Source organism: Corvus kubaryi, unplaced genomic scaffold (genome assembly GCF_017639235.1).
Source record: "Corvus kubaryi isolate FWS band 111438036 unplaced genomic scaffold, C.kubaryi_AGA036_p1.0 135, whole genome shotgun sequence".
NCBI classification, from domain to species: Eukaryota; Metazoa; Chordata; class Aves; order Passeriformes; family Corvidae; genus Corvus; species Corvus kubaryi.
Genome location: NW_024580669.1, coordinates 5,578,041 through 5,593,379, shown reverse-complemented (window position 1 = coordinate 5,593,379; position 15,339 = coordinate 5,578,041). Strand labels below are relative to the sequence as shown.

Here is a 15,339-nt window from a genome sequence, read left to right as displayed (position 1 = left end):
TGCATGCTGCCCTGAATGTGTTTGATTTTGAGGCAGGTGAAGACACTACTCTTCGGATCTAGAGCAAAGCTCTTGTCACTGGGAAGTGGCAGCCTTTTTGAACAAAGCATGAGGGGCTGGGAGGAATTGCAGCCATCAGGACCTCTCTGGTCCTCCCCTCTCCCTCCAAGGCAGTCTGTGTTTTGCTGTGACCCAAACTCCATCCTCCCTTTCAGCCACAAAAGACAGTGTAAGACGTAATTCCTTTGTTGGTGTCTGGCTCAAGCATCTTGGCTGGGAAGAGTATTTTGTATTCTGTTTTCAGGAACTCTTACTTTGAATTAAAGGGTGAACGTTGGGAAGTTATTAATGATATCTATAATCAAGGATTAATCAAGTAAATCTCTCTAGTCAAGTGCCTCTCACTGCACTGAGAGCATATAGATAAAGACGATAGCGGCGTGAGCTTTCATGTGCAAACAGTGCTGAGGTGCTGCCTGCAAAGCACACTCTGCATTTAAGTAGCTCTTTTGCTTTCTGCCCAAGCTGGCTGATGAGAAGTGGTGCTTGGTCATGTAACATCTAAGCGGAGACATGCTGAAGAATTTTTATTTCAATTCCTCTTGAAATTGGAAGGGGGAGAGTAAAACACGATTTTTTTTTTCCCAAAGAATGCCTTTGGGTTTCTTGTAGCAAACTGCAAGTCTGTGCCATAGTTTAAAAAGCTAAAAATGTAAGTCTTAAAACATAGCGTTTGATGCTTCACAGTACAGATCAGAACAGATGTTGAAGCTTTTTCAAGAATAAAATCTTCAGGAGGTATTCAGTGTTTGAGCTAGTGCTCCTCAAGAATTTATTAAGGCAAAAAGGAAATAATGTGAATTTAGTCTTAATGTAACTTTTGGATCTAGTATAGTCTATTATTTTCATGTCCATTGGTATTTTTAGGCATTTATTTATCTGCTTTTTGAGGGGCCTCAACTCTACCTCTGCTTTCACAGCTGGAAATAATTGTGGGAATCATTTGAAGGGTGAAAATGCCATATATATGTGTAATAATATAAATATATGGTGTCTCGCAGGAATTTTTATATTCAGATTCCATATGTAGAGGGTGATTTCTGGTATGAAGAATATCAGATAGAAAATAAATACAATTCCCTGAATGCCATATAGACATGAGATGGTTTCGGTTTTGGTGGGTTGTTTTTTTTTGTGAACTTCTTTCTCCTGTGGAAGCCGTGGGAACCCTGTTGTAGCAAAAACTGGCAGCTTCTGAATCCTTAACCTGGTGTTGTTAAGATACCTGTTAAAAACACTGGTGTCTGTCTGTAGTTCTCTCTGTACACGTGTTTCCAGTGTTACTACCATTAAGGGACTTTTGCTGGAAAAAAACCCTCTGTAGATAGAATAAAAAATAAATAACATTGGAAGCAAAGGTATCTGCTGGACATGTTCCCCCAGATGTACTCACACTTCTGGCATGCTCTGGTTTGGTTGTATCTCTTCAGCAGGACAAACTTTTGAAGGGTCTTTTCTGTTTTCCCTGAATATACTTGCGCTCCAAGGAAATTAAATGAGAGAATTGCAAGTATGTGACTGCTTGGTCTTGGCCCTTCAAGGCTGAGGTACCTGTATGGTACTTCTTGATTACTCTAAGAGCATCTTTTTGTCTGGAAACATTAAACTTCTGTCTGGGAGGATAGTTGAAGTAATTTTTCTACAGAGGCATTTTCTTGGTCTAGTGGGATGTTGAAATTGCTTTGCAGTTGTTTGAGGAGTTAAAATTGCTCTTCCATGCAGGATTCCCAGTTTATTTTTTCTCTTTGTGGATCAAAATCCACATACACCAAAGAGGTTGTGGGCAAAGACTCTGCGAGTTACTCAGGCACGACAAGTTAAGGTAGATAAATGCTTTTGTGGTGCTCGTGGTGCAACAGCTAATTCAGCAAATGCACTAGGAAGCACCTGCCAAATTAGTGGGTGTATTAAACTTGAGCTAAGCTCAGCTAAAACATCCCCTGAATCGAAATCTCCTTTATTTGGAGCAAGGTAACGAGGAAACACAGCAATGGATCGTGCATTCTCAGTCGATCACGTAACAGCAGATGGTTAAAAGGAGCCTCTCGGATGCTCTTCAGGCAGCATATTCCTGCTAAGTGATTATTTGGTTTATTAATGTCCCACTGTAGCACCTAGTGATGATCTGAAAGCAGCTTTATGGGCTGTGACGTTTGTGGTGATGAGCACTAGAGACTCATGGAATTAATAATGTCTTAATTGTTATTGCTTGAACATTGATTAAACTTGTTTAAGGACTTTTAAGGGATTCTGTCATCGAGCTTGACTGGTTGATTGGTGTGAGCCTGAACCTCAGAATGAAACTCTGGGGATAAACTGCTCTGTTCTGTCTGCCCTTGGTGTGGTGAATCCTTTGTGCCTCAGTTTCCTTTTTATGTGAAACTTGCCTGTGCTTTTGTAAATGTTAGCTTTGACAGGGTGTGGGTAGAGATCACCTTATCTTCATTGTATTGTTTGCATATAATATTACACAGTGACTGTGCAGGACTTTGTCGGTGGCCTGCAGCCAGGCTGAGGTTTGCAGAGGGTGTGAGAGAATTCATTGAGTGGGAACTGGGCGCCCTGTGTCCTTGGCTCTGTTTGGAAATCCTAGTTGAAGTAATTTGCAGCTTAATCACACATGGAAAGACTTCTCTTCCCAGGGGAGTTTTTATTCATTCATGTTTGCTGCTAGTAGAGCTCATGTTACAGTAGGAAACCATGATTCCTGACCTCTGAGTTGAATACATGTTTTAAAAATAGTGATGGGACAGAAGAAAGAAGAATAAATAGACTTCACTTTAAGGGCTTGCTCAAGCCAAATCGATATGCTGCAAAATACTGCACCACATTTTGAGAAATGATTGAATCAAATTGGTTTTCAGGGGCTTGTGTCAAGAAAATTGTACATTGTTTATGGCAGTTGTAGAGTAATTCTGCATTTTTCATCTTCACCTAAGCAAACAAGAATTATCTTGAAGAAGCAGCAGGTTATTTTTGGATTTACTTTAACAGAGGGCTGTTGATGATAAATGGCTTCTAGAAGACTCACAGGCCCATCAGTGCAACAGAACTGATAGAGTAGTAAAGCAAAACAAATATTTACAGAGAAGGTTTATTTTGGGTGGAGGTTGGATATGTAATATTTTAGTTGTTTTAGTTGTAATAAGCCTGATGTTAACACTGAGGAAGTATGAAATGAGAAGAGAACTGCAGCTAGTTTATTCACAATATGTGCTAAGAGAATCGACCTCTCAAATGTTTTATTAACATCATGGTGGTGTGTTTTGAGGGGTTTTGGGGGTTGTTTTTTGTTTTTATATGGCATGCTATTCAACAGTGAGGGATTTGAGATGTGAGTTTAGCCAGGCGCCCCCAAGATGAGCTGTGGTGGAGGCTGAGGGACCCCTACCCCTGGGCTGGCTCAGCCCAGAGCAGAGGTTTGGGGGGACCAAACAGCAGCCCCCTGTGCCTGGGAGGTGCTTTCCAAGGAGATGGAGCCAGACTCTTCACCAGAGTGTGTGGCTGGAGAGTGACAGGCCACAGGCTGGAGTTGAAACTAGAGGTTCATGTGGGTTTAAGGAAAAGCCACTGTGAAGAGGAGTGAAGGGCTATCCACAGAGGCTATGCAGCTTTGGGGAACTTCAGTGTCTTGCTGGGAAATGTCCTGAGCAACCTGCTCTCCTCTTACAGCTGTTCCTGCTCTCAGGAGCAGCTTGGATTAGAAACCTTCCAAGCTTCTTCTGACCTGTTTTCCAATGATCCCGTATATTTGGCGTGTGTGGTAATAGCTGGTTGCTTGATTGAAGCAGGGAGGACTCTGAAGGGGTGACAGGAGAAGTATTTTAATTGCATGATCAGTGTCAGTACGAGGTTTCTGCCATGTACAACAATGCACTTCCACAGTTTTGAACTGTGGACAATTTTTATAGTAGTTTCACAGGTCTCTGTGAGACCTGACACTCCTACAGAATTCAAAAATGCTTCATATGAACTTGCCTTGAAGAACTCATGAAGGAGCCACCCTGAGAGCAGCTCACACTGGTGAGCTGTTTCTCCTTGAAGTTGCTCCACAGAAACTTGGTGTGTGAGATGGAGCACCACTAAAACACAGTTCACATCATCCATTCAAAGAAGCTGAAAGGTCTCTGCCAGGTCCACTGGACACATTCAAATCCAGAGTATCTTTTTTGCATCTGCTGAAAACTTCATGTTGTTTTGCTTCCTCATCTGTAAGCAGCTGCAGCTGGGTGATGATGGTACTGTTCAGTTTTAATGTACTGAAGTATTAAGGGAAAATCTTTTTGCCATATCAAGTGGATTTTGATCAGACCTGAGCAACAATATTAGATTCCTACTGAAAGAAAATAGTTTAGGGATTAATCTGTGGCTGAACATAGGATTTTTAGCCCATGGGGTGAGAAAGGAAGGGAAGGGCTGGTAACAATGGGATCTAAATTAAAGCACATATTCAGCTTTTACTGGAAAAAGCAAGGCAAATCCCAGTGATTCTCTGATTTGTCTCATAGCCCCGTGAGTACAGTGTGCAGCATTCAGCTGTTCTGCCAGTCAGGAGAACGGAAGCCTCTCGTCTTTTCTTTCATGTCCCATTGATTCTTCTCTGTAAACCCACATGCTGTGAGATTATTTTTTGGGGTCTGTTTGAGGGGCCAACGTTTCATCAAACTGACAACTGCAAATTCTATGTGCAGGTTTTCACAACAGTGAAGAGAGACAGATTTTTCCTGAATGTGCTTTGTTTTGAATGCTGATCATCTTGTGATTGGTGCATTTGAATGGAAAGGGGTATGAATGGTCACGTATAAATTATTTGAAAACCATAGTTGACTTGTCAGCTGTTGATTCAAAATGTTGTGATTTGATATGTAGGTAATTTTTCTGTAGCAGGATAGGAAAGTGCCACTTTTCCAAATTAAATAAATCATCAATTCATTGCCTTCAGGTCAGTGGATTTCTGTGGATTTTCACTGGGTGAAATATGGCCTTTAAGAAATAATCTCACCTAGCTTTTTCTTCTCTGCTTTTCCACGTAGAAACCAGTCCCCCATCACAACAATTGCAGATCTGGCAATTTCCACATGGAAGCTTTTTCGCGATACAGTTCAGGGCTTGCTTATCCACAGAGGTGTTTTCCCCACAGCTGACATGACATTGACAGCACAAAATGAGACTCTGTTTTTGATACACATTCATAGTATTTAATATAATCAGTGTTTAAAATGTCTTTAGGGTCTCAGTAATACTGATCCAAAAATGTTTCATCTGAATAGGCTTATTAAAATCAATAGGGATCTTCACACACAACCTAAATTATTTGTCAAGTTCTTCTTAAAATGGGGGAAACTGTCTCCAGGTTATTGAATGAAGGCTGTTGGAGATGTCATTGTTATGAAATTGCTGCCTATTTTATAAAATGCTACTGGTGTTTGCTCTGAGAGCCTTTACTTTCTACAGACAAAACTAACCCAGGAAAAGCATGAGTGTTGCCAACGTAATATGCTGCCTTTGTGGTTTAGGACATCTTTAAAAGGCCTTTCAGTGTAGATTCACAACAGTTTTTCCCGTTTTACAGATACTGTGAACAAGGATACTGAACCCAAAGATCCATTTCCCATTCCAAGAAAGATTATGGCTGAACCAGACTACATAGATGATGACAATCCAGAATTAATTAGACCTCAGAAATTAATTAATCCTGTGAAGTCATCCCGGAATCATCAAGATCTCCATAGAGAGCTGCTTATGAATCAGAAAAGGTAAGAGTCTAAAAATCACTTGTGCCACCCTCCCACCCCAAACACCCAGCTTGAGTTTTAGTTTCATCAAAATGACACTGTACCCAAAACCCAGCAGGCACTGTTGATTCAGATCTTGTAAATTGCAAGACTCGTGATTCTTAACTGTGGCATTTATTTCTGTTTGAATTTCATTTTGCTGTGCAAAAGCTTGCTCTAGAAGGCTTCTCTTTTAGTTTTTGTGAATACTCAGAGGGTCAGTTTTGAGAGGAAACAGTTCAGTTCTCCCGTATTACCTTTCATATGGATTACCTGGGCACTGTAATTTGTCTTGTACTCTTAACATTATCAAGTATTTGACAAAATTTTGCTGTTAACAGCGGGATGATAAAATCTGTGGGCTTTCACCATTCCCAGTGTGCTGAGTTTATGAGGCCACTTTTAAATCACAGAAATCATGTAGTTTATTTCACATGAAACTGTACTTGATCTGTCTCACAACGCAGTGTGATAGTCTGGTGCCTGCTATGCAGCTGCACAAGTGTTTCTTTGTATGTTTTGCAAATGCTGCCTGCTCCTCTCTGGGATGGGATGCACAGCTGTTGCTCTATATATTGCTTTTAGAGATGTAAACAACCATGACTCCATTTCATCAACTTCAGAGACACGAGCACCTGGCCCAGAAATAGCTGAAGTTCTGTCATGAGATCTCTTCAGCAACAGAGAAGTCATTTAGAAAACACATTAACAAAATAGCCACCAGACGACCTGGTGGAAGAAAAGGCACCAAGCCTGTTGATGCTCCTTTGTTTAAACCAGCAGAACCCATGATATCATTTGGTGATTTGGTGCATTGAAGACACCCAAAATTGATTTTCCAAAGGCAAAGTGTGGGGATCTGTAAAATAGAAGTGGAAGAACAGTATCTCAGAGTGCATTTGAGCAGAAAGCTGGTGGTAGCAGCCATTCTGACTTTTTGAGACTCAGGATCTTGATAAAGAAGAATAAAAAGTCATTAATTTGGCTACTCCAGCACAACTGAATTTTTCTATTTGGCAGGAAGAGTCACATTATGGCAGTTTTTCTCTCTCTTTTTTTTTTCCTTTTAATCTGTAGGCATTGTAGTATTTTGGGGGAAGAAGGGGTCTTTTTATCTGTAATAGAAAAATCCTCACAAATTCTGGGCTTAGAGACTTAATTCTAAATGAATTGCATACACAATATAGCATTTCTTTAGTGATGAAGAAGGAGAGATATTTTACAGAATGCCAACTGAATTGGAAGAAACCGGCCTAAATAGGTGTTTGTCCTATTTTTCATTAATGGGATTAAACATCAAAGTCAGTTCCTAGCACCAAGAAGTTTATAGTCATTGAAAGAAAAATAGTTGAAGTTTCCTGATGATCTTAATCTAGAGGATGTGGAGGCTGCAATAAATTAAGACTATTTTTTTTCTTTTAAGTTTATGAAAGCATAAAGCACTTTTAAATAGTATGGAGTTCTTTTCTTCTAGGAAAATATCCTATTACACAGAAAAAATGTGCAGCCCTCAATACCTTCTCTTATTGTAATTTTGATTAGCTACAGCTGTTAATTTTAGAGTCTTATTTATTGGTGCACAAATGAAGTACTTTGAGGATTTTCACCAGCAGAAAAATTGGTATCCTTTAGAGGAGGGTTAGTCTTCTGTGCTTTGTGTCACTGTACTGGCTCTGATAGGAGGCTTTTCAGTAATGTGATATTAGGCTGTATTCTGCTTTGTTACACCAAACTGTCATATGTATGGAGGACTTTCAGTGCTCTTATAGAAGTCTGCTTAACATGCTGTTTATTTTGTTGCAAAGACACAGTGTAGACATTGGCAGCTTCACTTTTTGGACCCATCAGCTCTGAACAGCCAGAAATGGATGTTGGAAGATACTAGCTAGTACTGGTCCAGTCATTCTCCATGCCCACTGTGAGCAGTGTCTGTTGGGTCTTGAACTGCTGTAGTTATTCACTTGGCAGAAAGGGTCGTTGTTTTGGGGGAAAAAATAACCAAACCAGGATTCAGGGGGTGCTACCTCAAGGCACTGGTCACTTAAATTATTTTTACTTACTAGGAGTCAGCCTCAGCTCTGCAGAGTATTGGTGCTGTCCCTGCCAGAGGTGTTAACCCTAGCAGCTCTAACTTGTGTTGTAACACAATTTGCTCCCTCTGTATCAAAGCCTTAGGATTTGTAATTTAACCAGAACAGTCACCAGGAGGTGATACAAGACCCCAGTTACAGTATCCCCCAGTTTGGTGCTTTTCATTTTTACATAAGAGAGTGGAAACAGGACTGACATTACAGTTCTGTTACAGATCTGCCACCCTCACCTGATTGGATGGAGGGATAGATTACTTGTACTTTCTGCAGGTTCCCTTTGTTACAGCACATCTGAATCAGTCTGTGCCTCTGCTTTGTTATGGTGCGCCCTTAGTCAGAAAAGCAGCAACAGAATGTTACTTAGCAGCTGCTCTCTGGTTTGTGGCTGTCTTGACTGCTGATCACCAGTGTGGAAGCTTCCACTGACTCTGCTCTCACCAATCCACTAGTAGTAGTAGTAGTAGTAGTAAAAAATGACTCCAGCTTTTCCTGCCTGACTTCAGTTTTACGTGCTAAAATGTAATTAAAATAGCATGAAACATAAAATATAAACACAGTCTTGTAGCTTCTGTTGCACTCAGGCCATGAGATCTATTACGAGAAATAGGGAACAGCATTTGGTGTTGCTAAATATTTGATTTTACTGTCAGGGTATGTACAGGGATAGAGTGTTGCATAATATATGGAGTCATTCCTAGGTGCCACCATAAAATGGCATTTTAATGTTTTATTGGACATGCTGTCAGATATGCATATTAATGAATAATTAGGCAACCACAGATATATAGCAAGTAGGAAGGGTAAAAATATGCTTTCTGAAAGCTTAATCAGGTTGTTGAATGTCTTAAAGTTAAAATCAAAATGGTTGATATTAAACTTAACGCTGGATGCTTTCACATAATAGTCTTCACAGGAAAGACAATAATAACAAACACAAATTTCAGATCTCTCTGCTCTGCCTTAAGTTACGCTAATACCTGAATAACAGGGAGGATTTTATAACAAATTTTGAAACCATCATAGCATTACAGACATAAAAGAAATAGCTGGAGTCACAAAAATAAGTAGGAGTGAGTATCCAAGTGTGTGCCTGTATAAATAACGTCATGCTTCTTCCCAAGGAGTGAGCTTTCTCATGCCGGAGTAGCTGGCTTGGAAAACAATTTGTGTTGAACAAAACATTCAGTTCATGTAGCACCTAAAGGCTCATCAGAGGGAGAATCCTCCAGGCTTTGTCTGGTCTCCAAGGTGACAGCAACTTTTTTATTCTGGATTTTTGTTGTCTTAGGCTCTTTGTGATGTTTAGTGTAGCCTGGGAGCTCTCACTGGAAACAGTTTCACAGCCAGGCATGTGTAAAGCAGTTACATTTTCAAGGAAAGGAGTGAATCCATGACTTCCCAGAGCGGTGTGACAGACCACTTTTTAGTTTTGTCCATGCAAACTTCTGTGGACAGGATACCCTGCACAGGATTGTCTGAACACAGCTGTTCTGAATTACTGGCCACCAAGCAAATTCTTCTTGTCCAAAATTTGTTCCTAGCTCTGATAGTGTCTTGATTTGTGGTGATTTTTTCAATCCATTCTTTTGGAATTGAGAGAATACAGTGAAGACTAAAGATGAAAGTTAATGAATTATACAGGAGAAATACCAGCATGCACATTAAAGGAAATATCTTTGATGGTTATATGGCTTAAATTCTAGTTTAGGGTACTGATTAAAAACCAGGCAAATGGCTGAATATTTTTTCCTTTTAATTATTTATTTATATCCCAATGTATCTAAATAGGCAACTACTTAATTTTAGTAAAGCTGCCTGCAATTCTGTGTGAATTCCTGCTAATTGAAACTTCTCTTTTTTTTTTCCTCACCATGTAATTTGAAGGGGTCTTGCACCTCAGAATAAACCAGAGCTACAGAAGGTGATGGAGAAAAGGAAACGAGATCAAGTTATTAAACAACAAAAAGAAGAGGAAGCACAAAAGAAGAAGTCAGACCTGGAAATAGAGCTACTGAAAAGGCAGCAGAAACTGGAGCAGGTAAGATGGCGAATACCAGACCTTCACACATCTGCATCTGAGCTCCTCACCTGAGGCTCTCTTTGTAAATGGGAAAGAAGCAGCAGCCAATATTTCTCATATTTCCCCTGATTAAATGCAGATATTTCTTAGGATAAGTCAAATCACAGGCTTTAATTACCTGTTCGTTATCACTTACTGTATAGAAACTGCATATGGGGTCTGCCTTTGGTCAAATGAATCCTGCACCAGGCAACAGGAATGTGTGGGGAGCACTGACACTATTTAACCATTGAAGCTGTGGCGATTTAGTTAATTTTTGTAGTCTAACTATGATCCACTAAGAATGACTGTTAGGCTGTAGTGCATCAAAGCTACATTTAATGAATTTTTGAAAATCAATTGATTCTCCTACGTTATGTAAGAAACTAGATTACTTTAAAAAGATCTTTCATAGCCTTAAAATGTGTGAGCCCATTGGTGTTTTCAAATGAAAGAAAAGGTCCTCCCCTCCGACCCTGGGTGTGGAGATGATGTGGAGTTGGAGTTCCTTGTGGTGAAGCTTTTTGCCAGGCACAGGGCCAGCCAAATTTCTCTGTGCCTCTGGAAGCACTTCCTGTGCTTGCGAGGGAATATCTCTACAGTGAAACAGCTCATCAGAGAAGTCACTGTGCATTGAGCAATGCATTTATTTTTAAATAAATGAATGCTATAAATAAATGCTTTAAATCAGTATCTCCTGTGTTTCTCAATAGAAATCAATTAAACCAAATAATTACTATTAAAAATTAAATGTAATCCAATCATTATTTAGGTTTTAGGTTTTATTTAGGTTTTATTATAGGTTGGGTTTTTTTTTTAATTAGGCTTAAGAATATTTTTGGAGAAAGCTATTGTATTTTTAAGTGTATCATCCTGTCATTTTTCTAATCTCTGTTAAGGGCCCAGCTTTGAATCGTTCAGCTTGTGGGAAGATTTAATTTGAAACTGAGCCATCCAACGTAGATTATGTAGATTAGAAAATTCTTTTAGAAGAGGACAAGCCTGCCCATTGCAGACAGTGCTGTGACTTTGTAAACATCATAGGAATGGCATTAATTGGCACCATGACTCATGGAGGGACATTGTTGTGATTTATGGAAACAAGGCATGTCCCTTGTGGGTGAACCAGAGACAAAGGAGAGATTATTTAGGTGAGCTGTACGTGGTCCCCATTAATCAGGGAGACCTTGGTCTGTTAAGAAAGAAAAAAAAGCTCCTTTCAGGCACTTTTGTTAGTTTTCTAAAGGTTTTTTTTTTTTTCCTTCTGCAAGCTCATCTGCCTTCCCTAAGGATTGCTAAGCAATCCACGTTCTGTGCCATGTGTGAGCCTGTGCTGGATGGACACTGCACAGCCTAGCCACATAGAGCATTTCCATTCCTCACATGGAAATGTCAAGTGTCTCTGCATGGGCAGGAGCTCCAAGTTGGTTAAAACGTCAGTTAATGGGCTCTCAAAAATGAATGGCTAAGGAAGGTTTTTTGGTTTTTTATTGCTTTTTGTGCTAGCCAAACCAGATACTCCTAAAGAGGCTCAAGTTAGATACAGAGCTCCATACCTAAACACTCAGAAATCAGTTCTGCAAGTGCGCTCAGTAGTAGCTGTTCACGTGTTCTCCCATGAGGCACATTCTTCCTTGTTCTGTTGTAAAAGCCAGAGAAGAGAATTACTGTTGTTTCTTTAATGAAGATGTCCAAGCAATTCTTAAAAAATGCTTCGTCTTGTTCTCATATGGAGCTTTTGCAGAGTTTTTGTCTGTCTGGCAAAGGTGGACATCTGGAACAAGCTAGAGCCAAGGATTTGAAAAGATTTATTGTTTATGAGAACACATACTCCCAAAGAAAGGCAATTTTATCTTTTCCATGAGACAAAGAAAGGAAGCAATTTAAAGGGTTTGGCATGGCCAGTTATTGAAACCTTTAGTTTTTTGTCTTCTGTTTCAATGATGTGTTTTCTATACTTTTTTTTTTAACATGTGATTCCCTTTTAAGCTGGAACTGGAGAAGCAGAAGATACAGGAAGAGCAGGAAAATGCGCCTGAATTTGTCAAAGTCAAGGGCAACTTGAGGAGGACGGTCCAGGAAGCAACAGAAGCACCAGACTCCTAGAGCCAGCGCCTAAGCCAGCACTAAGACTTCCAGCTTTCCTGCAGAGAGAGGCTTTTGCAAGTTGTCTCACATTTGCTCCTCATGAGGGGAAATAACAGCATCCAGCTGACACTTACTGAAGATGAGATTTTTAATTCCTGGGACGTGTGGATTAAAAAGACAGTATCGTAAACAGATCGACTTGCCAAATACAGTCCTGAGATCAATGGATAAGGAGTGTCTTTGTCAGTTCAGTGTCATGGACCAGGCTGACGTGCTTTCTCAGAGATTTTAACCAGGGATACTAGAGAAATTCCTTCAGTGTTGCACTGCTTTAACTCTTGTGATCCTAGTTTAGTGGAGATACACAGATTATATTTTGCTTTAAAACAGAACAAAAATCCTCCTGTGATATCTTACGAAGCTTTGCTGTGCAGGTAGATTTCCTCCAGCTAGACCTACAGGCTGTGTATATCCCACAATAATTTGTGTTTAGTTGGAATTTTTACTAAATCTAGGAGGATATGAGATGTGCTGATTACTGCTGCCCATCCCCACTAGGATAGGCAGGTGTGGGCAAGATGAGAATGCTTAAAATTCACTAGCAGTGAAAAGTTCAGCAGCCTTAAAGCCCATTTCTTGCTGTTTGGCCTGGAGAATTTGGGCTGTGAAAGAGCGAAAATCTGATGATCCTTTTGCCAGGGAGACTCCAGAGGCTGATTAATCTGTCTATAAAAGTTACACTGTTGTGTACAGGCCTGTACAGTGCTACCTGTGAATTTACCTCTCAAAGCAAAATGATCTGTCCTCTACTTTTCATGTTTTGAAATCCTGCTCACTTTGGTGTTGTGGCCTTTCTCCTCCAAGGACATGCTGAACAGAGTACAGTGGTAACACATTACTTGGTAGTGTTTGAACTCATTTGCTGGAACTGATCTGCCGTCTGTTCCTACTCTTTGCTTGCAGACACACGTTGCAGTTTCTGCAGTAGAGAAGTGTTTAAACCAGACCAAACCATTACTGGAATCTACTGAAATGATTTTTTTTTTCCTTAAAGTGAGGCATAAAATGAAATTCATTTTATCCCATCCTTCATTTAGCCTCAAGAAAGAAGGGAAGTGTGTTACCGCTGAGACTTTGTGTCCAATTCTGTCATCTTCTGCCTTTCTGCAAGTAGCCCCTGTGACTTGCCATTAAATAAAATATTGCTCAGCTTGCACAGGGATGACAGTATCTGATCCTTCATGCTTATGACTACTAGTTATCCAGGAAAGCCTGGGATGAGGAGTGGGGAGCAGATTGCTCATGTAGGATTATAGAATTGGATTCTTACCTGGTGTGATTGGGTACAGATATATCTTCACAATTTGGGGAGAAATCCTCGTCTTCCTTGGTTAGGACAGTCCTAGCTCTCACTGAAACTGTGTTCATCCATATCAGCTGAGGATCTAATCCCTAGCCTTTGCCTTAGGATGCTAAACACAATAATTTCTACTTTGTAATTACATTGGACACAAATGTTTGAGAACACTTTTAATTAATATCAGCAGTGGCATGTTTGTATTGTAAAGGTGTGGTGGAGGGTTGTTGGTTTGGTTTTTATAATTCCTTTTGCCTTTCCTGTAAGTATTGGATGTTTTAAATACAGTTTCAGATTAGCACTTGGGACAAAATACAATTAGAAATGTTTCCTACATACAAACTTTGTCAAGATACAGGCATTTTTGTGAGGACGTAATCAGATTGAGGGTAAATTGAATTGCGATAAGTATATTGCCATTGATTTAGGCTTGCAGTGTGACTCACGTCTAGAAGATTAAATGTGAAGATGGTCTAACAGACTGTTCAGATTATAGACATACAAAAGACAAAGGCCAAATATAAGACTCTTCCATGTTCCATCTCAACAAAGGAACACCCTGAATGCTGCAGGTTCTTCCCTCTCTCCTTCCTTTCTCCTGGAAGGAGAGGATCTTCTCTGGCAACACATCATTCCAACACTTGCACTGATTTTGTTTCATATTGTTCAGACAGCACTATGTCCAAGCCTTCCATTCCACTCTCATCTTAGCTGTTCCCAGCCTACCAAACATCCTGCCTCTTGGTTTCACCTCCACATTAACCTTCTGCTCAGTATGGAAAAGTCTAGAAGTGAGTGAGGAACCCTTCCTCTGGCTTGAGCAGATCATTTCGTGTCAGCCATTTCCCCTTGGTGATCATGGCAATCCTACCACACGTGCACAGGGAAATGAAATTGGTGGCACCGGCGACAGTGGGGGACAAAGACCCCCTTTTTGGCTTCCGTGGGTGTGTTGGATTGGGCCCTCAAGGCTGAAGGCAGTCTGCTTTCTCCCCAGGTTAGCTTGTCGTTCAGGATAGAGTTTCTCTTTCTGGAACACAGCAGGCCAGAAAACTTCCTTGTACATACAGCATGAAGTTGTTTTTTGTTTTTCATTGGAATTAACTCTCCGTGTGAACAGAGTATCAACGTGTGTGTTAGAACATCTTTGAATCCTGCTAATCCTTTAGTCTAGGAACCCCAGCCACCTTCATGTTGATTTTCACAGGCAAATGCTTGTCTTTGAAGTCAGGATTGGGCAACCCTTCAATGGGTGGCCAGTTAGTCACACCACAAGTGTCCTGTGCGGCTACTCAAGTAAGAAACTGCTTTGCAGTGAGCGTAAGCAATTCCTGCTCTGCCCTTCAAGCTATATGGGTTTTGAAGCAATCCAGCAAATACTTCAGTGATTTGAAAATCGCTCACTTACCACTTTGTACTTTTTTTAAAACTCTTGCTTTTGATAGTATAGTAGTAAATTTTTTAGCATTTTTGTGGCTTTAACCTTCTGTTAATATCTGCACTTGTTTGAGTGTACATATATAAATATATATAAATATAAAAAGGGAGCCTTAATGGATTTGTTTTCATAATTTAATATTTTTTGTATTTGCTCTTGTATAATTGTTTTTAACTAAAGGTATTACAAGAATGAGGGTGGAATACTTAGAACCAAAGTTATGCTTAATAAAATCTACTACATGCTTGGTGTATGTGGTGGTGTCTGTTATATCCTGCAAAAAAACAAACCTTGGGGGCTGCACTGAGATATCTGCATTGTTTAAAATTCTGCAATGTGGGGGGAAGTATCAAGATCATGATGGCACTTGGTTCCCTAAAACCCTGCATCCCTGTTTGTATGTGCAAAAGTTGGCAGAAAGAGTTTGCTTCATCTCTTAGCAATATAATTTTTTGAATATATTTGATGCAGAA

General features: G+C 40.0%; 1 protein-coding gene across 2 annotated transcripts in view; it reads left to right on the top strand.

The window, feature by feature from the left end:
* FAM107B (family with sequence similarity 107 member B) overlaps nt 1–15,119 on the top strand; it is a 59,308-nt gene extending 44,189 nt beyond the window's left edge. For both annotated transcript variants that reach the window (XM_042053338.1, XM_042053328.1), the window contains 3 exons: nt 5,633–5,816; nt 9,809–9,962; nt 11,973–15,119. In XM_042053338.1, the coding sequence (XP_041909272.1) occupies nt 5,689–5,816; nt 9,809–9,962; nt 11,973–12,089 (399 nt within the window). In that variant the 5' untranslated portion in view covers nt 5,633–5,688 and the 3' untranslated portion in view covers nt 12,090–15,119. The remainder of the gene's footprint in view (nt 1–5,632; nt 5,817–9,808; nt 9,963–11,972) is intronic.
* The last annotated feature ends 220 nt before the right edge of the window (nt 15,120–15,339 follow it).